This window comes from Charadrius vociferus, unplaced genomic scaffold (assembly GCF_000708025.1).
Source record: "Charadrius vociferus isolate BGI_N301 unplaced genomic scaffold, ASM70802v2 scaffold163, whole genome shotgun sequence".
Lineage (NCBI taxonomy): Eukaryota > Metazoa > Chordata > Aves > Charadriiformes > Charadriidae > Charadrius > Charadrius vociferus.
The window spans coordinates 6,813,014-6,824,950 of NW_009648332.1; the positions used below are offsets into that span (position 1 = coordinate 6,813,014).

Consider the following 11,937-nt stretch of genomic DNA (forward strand, 5'->3'; position numbering starts at 1 on the left):
TGCAACAAAACCCAAAACTGATCAGAGAATGGAACCCTATTCAAACAAGGAAAACAAACTCTGTTAAGTCAAATATAATGGCATAATAGGGCATGCCTAAAGGGAACCTCAGAAACAGCTGATGGCTTCAGACCAGTAATAAAACTTCTCAGATGTTTCAGGAACAGTAAACATATCTGTTTGCTTCTGGTTAGGTAAGATGGTTCAAGGAAAAAGAGGCCAAAGCAGACAGTCTTTTTTTGTTGTTGGTGGTGGTATTTTCTGTGGAGGAGTTAATGGAACACTGGATGTATTACTATCATGAGTCTCTTGATAGGGGAATCTGGCAGTATTGGAGCAGGTGAGCAATGATGTGAGTGCATAGAGGAGATAAGGCACGTGGAGTGGCCAAACCTACCTGCAGCCTAGAGTCTCATTATTATTTTAGCAGCAGGTTTTAAAATTGTTACAAATTGTGGAATCTCTTTCTTTTATCAGCTGAATGCAGTTTCTCCACTCTTCCCTTTATTCTGATTTAGGTTGTTTGTATTGCCCTTTTGTAAACTAAATTTGGGAAATGACCATTTAAAAGGAAAAATGCCCTTTTCCAGGGACCTTTTTATTTAATTAGATTATTTCAGTTTTTGTTTTGATCAGAGATCAAGTAACGTTTGGCACTTGCACTATAGTTGCTCAATTTCTCTTTCTGTTCTTCTCTCTAGTCATACTTTGTCATGTTTATGCCGCTTGTATTGATGGGGTTTTGTTTGTTTTTTATAGTGACTACAGTTCCTGTCTCGCCTCTTTGATGGAAGAGGACTATGACCCAGAAGTGAACTCTCCGCTATAGAACAAGAAGCTCTTGTGGAATAATTTGTGTCCCTTTAAAGGCAGCACCCAGTCTACAAAAAAATAGAGTAGAAGAGATTATTTTTGGACCTGGCATTTTTTTGTTCATGTGATCTATGTTTCAGCATGTAAATGGTGAAAAACAGGGAGATAGACATTTGTGCCTGCTTTTGAGCTTTATATCAAGTAGTGCTTAGCTCTGTGGAGCATTAACCAAGTTACGTGAAGACCAGAGTATATCCTAACATTCATTTTTTAAAATACTATACCTTTTTTTAGCAGATGTATGTGATAAAAATGAAGTTTATATTTTAAGAGCACTTGGGCAGATGCTTCTTGTTTAGATCTCAGCATTTGGGGCAAACGTTTTTATGTAACGTCGTCCTTTTTCCAGAGTCTTCAGGTTGATCTGCTGCGGATCATGAATTATCCAGCAGACTTGAGTGTATCTGTTCAGTATTAACCATGGTGTTGCTCTGAATGTTGTCATGCAGACTTGACAAACCTTTTTGTAATGTAAAGGCTGACTTCTGTACTACCACGACCAGAGGAAATTTAATGAGGTGAACGTGGTTGTGGCTTTTTTTTTTTAAATATAAATTACCTTCTTAGGTATTTTTTTTTTCCTAGTGAGAGTGCAAAGAGAGGTTAAAATGAGCAGCTGAGGGGGTGAAGGGCACAGTTGGCACGGAGTGCGGCCTCTCGTGCTCTGCTTCGAGACGCACTATTGCCTCAAGGCTGGCCTTACAGCATACTGGAGAAGGAAGGAACCTGAAAGTTAGTGAAGCACAGAAACTGAGGACATTGGACTGCAGAGGCCAAACTCAGGGTAAGTGATCATATGTACGTTTTTCTTTGATTACATAGTGTTGACTTGTTCATAGGTAAAATTAAAGTTGAAAAATAAAGCAAAATTGTAGACTGGAGAACCTCCCACAAAAAGGCAGAATTCGGTTATACACAGCAATAGTGGAATTTTCATCGTTTTCTGCAGTGGAAATTGCTATGACATGTTGGAAAGAACAATACAGTTTCAGATTCCTCAGTGAGATGCTTAAGCTGTTCTTCACTTGAAGACCCTTCAGTCAGCTTGTGTTCTGTTCCTAACCATTGGATTTCTTAGCTGTGAAAGTAGTTTCAGCATAGGATATTCCCTGGTGTATGGAAGTGGGTGGATCTGGATACAATTTTAAGTTGGGGGTATAGGAGCTGACATAATGGTTGCCTTCCGGGTCTCTCATCTGCTCTCAGTGTCTCTAACATCATCACCAGTTTGGTCATGTTTGATTTACAGCCTCTGGAATAAAACATCCAGCGATAACCCCTTTGTAAACTGAGACAATAAGCAACGAAGGAATGTACCCCAAATTCTGTTATGTCTTGATTTTGCACGTCTGTGCATTGTATGGCTTTTGTATGCTGTTTTTTCTGTTTTCTTCTCACCTCCACGCCCATCCTATCATGAATTTCATGAGCATGTTAATCGTAAACAGGAAGTAGCTGGGAATGTGTAAGTTCTTACCTGTTTTGGTCAGAGGAACAAAGTCAGTAGGAAGAAAAAATGCTTAAGTGTAATATGAAAAACTACAGCACTTTCCCCCTCCTATTATTATAAGCCAAGCTTTGGGAAATAAATTGTATTATTATTTCAGTTTGGAAAAGTTGACAGTCAGGGAATGTTACTTTCATTTACAGATCCTGGCCATGAGGTTTGATGCCTCATTTTATTGAAGGGAGACACTGGACCTAAATGGCGCAGCATGACTTTGTTCCTGCCTGGCTTAACTTCTCAACGCCACAGTCAACCAAGGTAACATTAATACAGATCACCTTCTTTGACAGCTATGACAAGAATAAAAAGCAAAAAATTTCCCCAGTGTTTTGCTGAACTTAAAATGTTTTATTTTAACTTCTTTTGTGTTTTTTAAAGACTTTTGGAAACTTACTAAGGTGAAAATAATTTTTCTTGTCTTTGTTTCAACAAATGTATCCCTTTCATTTCAGAGGAGGAACAATCTTTGTGTTCAGACATGGAAGTAGTTCAGTGTCTTTGCATTGAAACTTCAGTGGGATCCCAAGTAGAAAATCATTAAAGAAATGGCCCTAAATCTGTGGGAGTCAAGACTTGAGCTGCCACTTATTTACAATTCAGAATATAATTTGGGTTTGATTTATGAAAATATTCTGACCCTTGCTGAGTAGTAGATTGATGATAAGCCCTTGGGCTCTAACTCCAAACTCAGAAATACTCATTAGTTTTTTGTGACCTTAAAATGAGAGCAGGTTGCCCGTCGCCTTTCTAAAACTAGTTCCAGAAGAAGCTTAGGTTCACCAGGAACCTGGTTTAGGACTTCAGTAATTTGCATTGCCTGGGCATGGTGGTGGAGGAAAAGATTTTAACAGCAAACCAGATCTTGATGGACAACACTGATGAACAAGTAGGGACATAGCTTTCATCTTCATGCTTAAATATGAGGAGACAAAAGTCATTTCAGGATATTTGATCCACTTAAAACAAACCTCTGAGTTTTTTATAAATGAGAGAAAGTGAAGAGTAAAAGATTCTTTGGAATCTTAATGCTAGAAGCGTTGATGTTTTTGACAGCATTATAGTTATTTCAGCCCAAAAGTTATTTTAACTTACTTGGATATCTCTGAATTTTAGTCAGACTGATTGAATCCTGCATTGCTGTCTGCTCTTCTGTCTTTAGAGGGAGTGAATGAATGAGCACCTGTGTATTATAGAATTTCTTTAATGAACTTTGCAGAAAGTACGTGTTTGCAAAGACCACTGGTAAGATTAGTGTGTTAGGTTCTCTCTGATTCTTTGCAGGATATGCTGATTTGTGTGCCATTCCGATCGGGTTCACATGATTGTTGATGTCATTGGATAAGCGATGCAGATACAAATGCTATATTGAAAACTAGTACAGGAATGTGGGGTTTGTTGGGTTTTTTTTTTCAATTGACAAAATGTCACTGTTGGACTGACAGGCTCCTGGAGTGCCCTAAGGAATGCTTCATTACATCACCTTTTTCTTTCTTCAGTCCCCTGCAGCCACCTTTGAGAAACATGGAGAGCATCTTCCACGGGGAGAGGGCCGCTTTGGGGTGAGCCGTAGGAGACACAACTCTTCTGATGGATTTTTCAATAATGGCCCCCTCCGAACTGCGGGAGGTGAGTAGGAAGAATCAGAATGCAGCCTGAGAGCAAACATTTTGGAATATTCAACAGAATGAAGAATTCTGCAGAATTTAAACAACATTTTCCAAAACTGTACCTTTTCAAAACATCCTATAAGAAACTTACGCTATTCTCTTCTCCCATGCCATGCGCTCAGGCCTTAAGGGGTTTCTGTGGTAGCTATATGTGCATTGTGTAGCTCAGTTTGTTTTCTGATAAAATCACACAGTAGCTTAATAAGTTTGGCCTTGTAGTTACTTAGTGAACACTGACTTAACGACAAGAAAAACAGCCTGATATTACCAGTATTCTGCACGCTGTGTTGACTTTTTTTATTTGCATACTTATCTCCTTTTGTTTAGACTGCTGGCATCAGCCGTCCCTTCTCCGCCATGATTCTGTAGATTCTGGTGTTTCTAAAGGAGCTCATGTTGGGCTTTCTGGCAGTCAGCCTGGCTGGCATGGTCCCTCACGGGGCCATGATGGTATGAACCAGCGTGGTGGAGGAGGAACTGGAGTTCATCGCCACTGGAATGGCAACTTCCATTCTCGGAAAAGTTCCGCCTTTCAAGAAAAGCTGCCTGTTGAATCCAGGGAAGAGAAGAAGGAAGATAAAGAGCAGTTGCAATTTGAGGAAGAAGACTTTGTAAGTGTGTAGCTTCTCACTAGAAGTGGCAGCTGTGAGAAGTGGCTTTTCAGTTCTCATTTTAATTAGCATTGATAGATGGCGAGGATCTAGGGTTGCATTCCATTCCATGTTTGAGATCAAAACAGATTTAACAAAATTATTCCAGTGTTGACAGGATGCTAATTGGTACCCAGAGTCCTCGGGATTTGATGACCTGTTGGATTATGGGTTTTGGCACATTACCATATTTTGCCAAATGGTTATTGTGAACTGAAGACAGCATTGTAACACACAGGCCAGATCTTCAGCGAAACCCATAAGGTGACACTTTGGTCTGCCACAGGAAGAGCAGTTGTACTGACTTTGTGGCTTTGCTTACAAAGCCTTTTTTTTTTTTTTTTTGCTCCTAAGTACATCTATTCAGCTTATCTTCAGTCTGCCTGCTGTTCCTGTCTCCTGCGTTTTGGTACATGTTGGCAACATGTTGGCGTTTGTGATAACCTTCCCAAGCTTGTTCGTGACATGTGCTCAGACCTTTGCAACCATCTGTCTTGAATCTTCTGGAATAGTATTTTGTTACAAGAGATGTTTTTCTATCCCTCTGTTAATCTGTGGATTGGGGTTTCTTGAGCCATTTCTTCTGTGCGTATCTCCACTTCATCAACTTTCTTCTTAACCACCTTCTGATTCATGTGGTATTATCAGTACTATAGTCCCTTACATCCTGGCTCTATTTTTACTGGAATTTAGTTTTCCAAACTTTACCAAATAGTATTTGGACTTCTGCCTTTCATTCTTACCATGTGCATTCCCTAATGCTAATGCTCTAAGGTACATGCACCTTTTCTGCTTTCTCTTTCCAATTTAATTTTTTTTTCTCCTGTTCCCTGATGAGGATTTCATTGTTATCAGACCACATATATTGCTTTTTGCATCTCGTTTCTTGCTTTCTCTAGACTCCTCTTGACCAGTGTAATGAGGTCAATATCATCTGTGAGGTTCTGGTAACTCAGTCCCTTCACCTAAGGCAATCCTTTTGACTTCATCTTCAATGCTAAAGCCATTGTTTCCTCCAGTAATGAGAGTTTCTGGTGATAGTGTGCACGCCTGGGCATATCATCATCTTGAGCTTTTTGCTCTCTTATCAGCTTTTCTCTCTAGAAGGCTGTTTACAGCTGAAATTGTCATGGCAGTTTGATGGCACTGCTGCTATTCAGGAAGTTAGGAGTTGGAGTGAAATATATGAATGCCACACAGCTGCTTCAGGCCAGAATCTAGAGTCCACACTTAAATTGCCACAGGAGCCAGTTTACTTTAAGCTGCCGGGTTTTTTTCAGTGAAGTGCCTGGGGAGTGATTGCATGCTGTAGTTCAACTGCTTCTGCTGGGAGTGGTAGCCTGCATCACAGGGTGGTTAACACCTGGAGAGCAGTGATAAAGCGTGTGTGTAGACTTGTGTTAATCTGATTTCTCAAGAATACTGTAATTCAGGATTTCTATAAGCTTGTTCTTTACACTGTCAAAAACCTGTTGAAATGTAGAAAGTTAACGATTGCAACTGTGCACTGCTGTAGTCTATCTTGGTCTAAATCTTTTTGCCATGTACTTCTTCATTCTCTTCTTCAGTGCCTTGATGAGTGCCTTTCCCCAACAACATGGCTGTTTCTTCCATAATTATTTCCCCCATTATTTTTTTTTTTTAGGATGATAATACCACACACTGTCTAGTAGCAGGCTTTGCTAAATAACTCCTGAATTGTCTTTGCCATAGTGGTGAAACTAATGCGTACTGTGGTTAAGTATGTAGTTGTTAGGCTTGTGTGGCTGACGATGGCAACGCTTTTCCTGAAAGATCTGCAAAACAGGCTGTTAGTCTAAGTTCTCCTGTGGTGTGAGCACCCCTGCTATAAAACTGACCTGTAACTAAAAAATGAAGAACAGAAACAGGGATTTCTAGGGTCTGAGGCAGGAATTTATGCTATGGTGTGACATATTTTCCTAAGTCTTTCAGAACAGGACTGACGATGGCAACGCTTTTCCTGAAAGATCTGCAAAACAGGCTGTTAGTCTAAGTTCTCCTGTGGTGTGAGCACCCCTGCTATAAAACTGACCTGTAACTAAAAAATGAAGAACAGAAACAGGGATTTCTAGGGTCTGAGGCAGGAATTTATGCTATGGTGTGACATATTTTCCTAAGTCTTACAGAACAGGAATGCCTACTATTTCAGAAGCTCATTATTAAAGACTTATGCTGTCACCATAGTAACTAACATATGAAGAATTCATTAAAAAGAGGAAAAAGATGGCTTTATTTTGAACTGAAGTTATTTGGGACGGGGGAAGAGGAATAGCTAATCAAGAACACTTGTCATTGAATGCTTAGATTTTCTGTACTCTGCTTTGAGCTTGGACACGTCCTTAGTTGTTCCACTAAGTTGAATTCTGATACTGAATCGAAGGTAAGTCTACAGAGAGCACTGAGTCTGCGTGCAGTATTGTCTGGAAAAGTGGAGTTTGAAGCTTAACATAAATTACCATGTAGCTTTTTTGTCAGTAATTGTATATATATTCATTATTCCTTTACATTAGGAGCCTAGTATTGGTTTTGGGTTGTTGGTGGTTTTTTTTATTATTTGATTAATGCATAATTTTTGTAAAAATATTTGGGAAATGGGACTAGATTCTTCATATACTGATGATGTGGATTCTGTTTTATGTTTTGAGCTACCGATTAAACACCTAAAACTTTTACATGTATATTGGTTGGTGGAATATATTTAATCATACAGTAGAAGACTAATGGGCCTATTCTGAACCCTCCAATAGTTCTTTTAGAAATACAGCAGAAGCCAAGGATAATACAAACTTGATTTTTTAGATGTCTTGTGACAAAGCACTCTCTTCTAATTCAGGTGCTGTTCAGAGAAATCTACCTGTACTCTGGGATCCTAGAAGCATAATGTTATATTAATACTGAGTAGTTGTTGTTGTTATATATGATACGATGTACTCATTTACATTGTCTTTTTACAGCCATCTTTGAATCCAGAAGCTGGAAGACACAACAACCAGAACAAACCTTTAGGAACACCTTCTGGAGTATGGGGTAGGTAAAGGTATTTACATCACTGTACAGAATGCTGATGCTGAAGCAGAAAGTTGTAACCAATGTTTAAATGCTATTTTTTTCACTCAAAAAGATTTTAAAGACTGCAGACAGTTTGCAACTTTCTCTTCTTCGTTGTTTTCCTTACACGGTCTTCACTAATCTCTTGGCCTTTGTGCCTACTTGTCTTGTCATAAAAAAAACTTCTGGTGGCAGTAAATGTCGCTATTCTGTCTTTGCTTCTTGTCTTACTGCAGTTACAATTTCATTCAGACATAACTTGAAGGGCAGAGCAGGTTCGAGTGAACTAGACATTAATTCCTGACTTGTGATCTTCATATTAGAAATACCGCAAAACTGTCATAATTGTGTAGTTTGGATTTATTTCATATTTTTTTTAAACTCAGAACAGGCTTGCTTTTCATTCTGATGTGGTATGCAAATCTATGCCTTTAAAAAAAAAATTGAAACAAGGTAACAGTTCTAGCAACTAAATACGTGTTTGTTAATCTCTAGTTAGATTAGTAGGGTTAGATACTGTAAGTAGTACAAATACAAAAAAACTCAAAAACACTTCTTGCTGTAGTACCAGATTGTATTCTTTTTGCATATTTGTCAGGTAGCTATTGTTCTGCTCAAAAAATAATGACAATCAGCATTTACGGGGCTTTTAGCTGTTTGTACTGTTACTGTTTTTAAATTGTTCTGCTCCTGCAAGTGTGTTGATTTGGCCTAAGTAATATTAATTGTGTTTGTTTGTAAAAGCACTGTCTTCTGAGGTATAAGTTATGCAAAGTATTTTTGCTCTGTTAGTGAATTAACAAGGCTGATCAACGGTTGCTCAGATTCCTGTGGTATGGTGGAAGGCTGTTAGCTGGTGACACTGTAGGTTTCTCCCTTCAACGTCAAGGGAGCTGTTGCGGTTAAATGAAAAAAGATTGCACTTTGACATCCTTATCCAGTGTCTTTGCACAAAGCTGAAACGAAAGAGCAGCTGGTAGCAGTCTTAGAATCAGAAGTGTAGCATCTAAGATTGAGAGGGGAGAAACTGGAGCAGTATACTGAAGCTGTTATGAAACTGAACACTTGTATTTCAAAATTGTTCTCATTTTATTTTTACAGAAAACCCCCCTAGTGCCAAGCAACCTACCAAGATGCTGGTCATCAAAAAGGTTTCAAAAGAGGATCCTGCCGCCGCCTTCTCAGCTGCATTTACATCACCTGTTTCTCACCTGGCAAATGGCAACAAAGCCACCACCATTGTCCCAAGTGTCTACAAAAATCTGGTTCCTAAACCTGCAGCTCCTCCTTCCAAGGTACAGGGGTTTCCAACCCCGTTAGTGAACTGCAGATCAAGGGAGAGCTCTCTCCCTGGACAAGGGCATCAACTCCCTAACAAATAGCAGGAGTTGGAATCCAGCAGTTTCTGGGGTAGTGGCCTTCACAGTAGAGGTCTGTTTACTACTAAAATTGTTATTCCTTGTTAAAATGCTATTTGGTCTTGTCCATACAGAGAACTAACCTCTATTCTGACTATGCTAATGTCTGTCTGAATGGCTGTGTTCTCCTGCATTAGACAAATCCTTATCTTACTTAGACAAAACAAGCAAAGCTAGAGGAGTGGAATGTGTGCTAGGATGTGCTTGAATTGTTCACGTGACTACCCTGAAACATCTTTATTGGGTTACAATACTTTGATGTGTTTAAAACACAGTTGAGGCTAAGATCAGATTAGATTGTAATGTCCTGCAATTTAGCTCTAATTTAGTTGAGCCTTAAAGACAACCTGGAAAAGTAATGGGGTTTGTGCTATAATTCTTTTACTGAAAGGAATACAGGAGTGTTGAAGAAAGAAAAAAAGGTTTTGTTTCTTAGTTCTAGGCTTCATCTTGCTCGTTTTTCCAGAGAATCTACACATATAGATGCCCTAGAAACTTTGTAGAATTTATAGTGAAAGTATTTAGAAGCTTAAGAAATTATTAGCTAGATTGTTCTTTAAAAGGGGTGTCCAAATAAATTTTAGAACTCAAAGTATTAATGCTGGCTGCAATGTCCCAACAAAATCTTCCCTACAATTAGAGTACAGAAATTGCAGTGCATAAAGTAGTAGAGGGGTCAAAACATTCCTTTTGACGAAGTCAGCAGTATTGGAAAGCTGTCACAGGCAAACTGAATGAAAAATGTTTTTGTTAAGTTGTACCAAGTAGTATTGAAAGGAAGAGAACTGGTGGCAGTGAAACAAGTGCATTCTTTCCTGGCTAATTGTTCACAGTTAAGCAATCCTTGAAGGTCATAATCTGCAAACGATTCCTTTCGATGTTCATCTCTAGTTGTGCTTGAATCTAGTGGCCTCCCTGAGAAAGCAGTGGGGGTCTGTCTTTGAATTTGTCTCAGCTGCCCCTTTGTGGAAGCTGGGAGAACAACAACCAGCAGCCAGAAGCTGGGTATCAGAACAGTGCAACCCCTGGATCTGCGGAGAGAAACTTTTGGTCAATGTAACTCTACACCCTAATTTTAGTACCAGGCAATATTGTGCAGATTTTGATATTTTCTGGATTTGAAGGGAATGTTTGGAATGTGTGCTGCGAATGCCAAATAATCCACTCAGTAATGGGGGCTGCTCTTGTTTCTAAGTTGGAGTGGAAGAGTAATGTTGTTGGCCTCCCCTACTGATTTATTTATTGAGAAATTAATAAACTCAATGGAGAGTGAGAACATACTGAAATAATGGCTTCTGCTCTCATTGCCTGCAGAATGTGAGATCTGTTGCATCTCAGATCTAGCTGAATCCCACTTGTGCATGAGTTATTTTGCTCATGACTTGAAGCTGGCTTCAGAAGTCTAATGGGTCAGAGGAACCAGTATGTTTAATGCTCTGACAGGTGTATTTCTCGTGCTACTTGATACAAGTTTCTTGTTAGGATCCTTTTTGTAAAGACTGTCACTTCGCAGTGTTTGTCCTTGGTTGATAAGAGAGGCTGAAGAGTAACATTCCAAGTAACAAAAACTTATCTTGAATTCTTTGTTTTTCAGCCAAATCACCAGTGTATTTGAAGGGATACTGCAGAGAGTATCCAGAGCAAAACAGCAAGTGCTCATACACTTTAATGAACTGGCTGCTTTTTCTTTCTTTTTTTTTTTATTTGCTAAATCACTGCAATGATGGACACTTTCAGAGCCCTAGGAAAGAAATAATTTGCATTTTCAGTCTGGACAGAAATAATCCTTGATGTGCTTCCTTATACAGGGGAAGTTCCTGTCAAGTGACGCAAACACTGTCTTTATGGCATACAGTGCTCCCATATGAAATGTGAATTTAATTGGAATTTCTTACTTTCTGTCTGTGGGTAGCTGTAAGATGCATTGCATTACTCAGTGGTGATTCCAATTAATGAAGAGCAATGCCGAATTTTCTCTTTGAGCTCTAATGATGTTTTACTGGAGCCCATGAAGCAGCATTGTGTGTGGTTTGGGGAAAACCAGAAGATGATGGGGAAAATTAATAGGTGTCAAGGTAAACTTGTTGAGTCTGTTCTTGGAGAGGGAGGAAAAAAAAATATCTGTACAACAGTGGACATAATGTTTGTTTATTTGTTTTGCTACTTGCAAGCAACTCCTTATTGTGCCTTACCATTTACTGTCCAGTATTTTGTGTTCTCTTCAATATAGCCAAGTCCATGGAAAGCCAACAGAAGTGAACATAAACCAGGCTCGCTCTCCTCTAGCCGTGACTCCGCCTTTACCAGTCCAGTGTCTGTAACCAAACCAGCGGTACTGGCGAGTGGCTCAGTCCTCACCTCTCCCAAAGAGGTAAGAGATTGGGTTTGGGGACAGGGTGGGAACTTTTATCACTAGCACCTACTATAGCTTAAACATGATAAGGTCCTCTCTCTACATGGTATACCTACCTTTGCACCCTTGAAGAATGACTCACTTGTACATTCTTAGCACGCTCTCCCACATCTCTGATACACTAAAAGAAATACAAATATGGTTTACCTGGATGTAAAGCCATTGGTGTTTGTCTGAATGTACAAGAATTTCCCTCCAGTATAAAAAAAAAAAAACCTACTAATGCTTGAAATAATGTTGCATATCTAGACATGCGTAGACTTGGTGTCATCGGAGTGCAGATACCAAGAATTGATGTGAACAGATAGGTAAACTGATTCACATGCTATTCTTTAATAGG

The 11,937-nt window shown here is 39.2% G+C and overlaps 1 protein-coding gene across 1 annotated transcript in view; it reads left to right on the forward strand.

Moving 5' to 3' along the window:
* The first annotated feature begins 759 nt into the window (after positions 1–759).
* The window catches only part of GPBP1L1 (GC-rich promoter binding protein 1-like 1), a 17,783-nt gene continuing 6,605 nt past the window's right edge, over positions 760–11,937 (forward strand). The window contains exons 1-7 of the mRNA XM_009884657.1: positions 760–1,657; positions 2,524–2,638; positions 3,877–4,006; positions 4,375–4,658; positions 7,673–7,745; positions 8,868–9,061; positions 11,415–11,555. Coding sequence (XP_009882959.1) covers positions 2,579–2,638; positions 3,877–4,006; positions 4,375–4,658; positions 7,673–7,745; positions 8,868–9,061; positions 11,415–11,555 — 882 coding nt within the window. The 5' untranslated portion in view covers positions 760–1,657; positions 2,524–2,578. The remainder of the gene's footprint in view (positions 1,658–2,523; positions 2,639–3,876; positions 4,007–4,374; positions 4,659–7,672; positions 7,746–8,867; positions 9,062–11,414; positions 11,556–11,937) is intronic.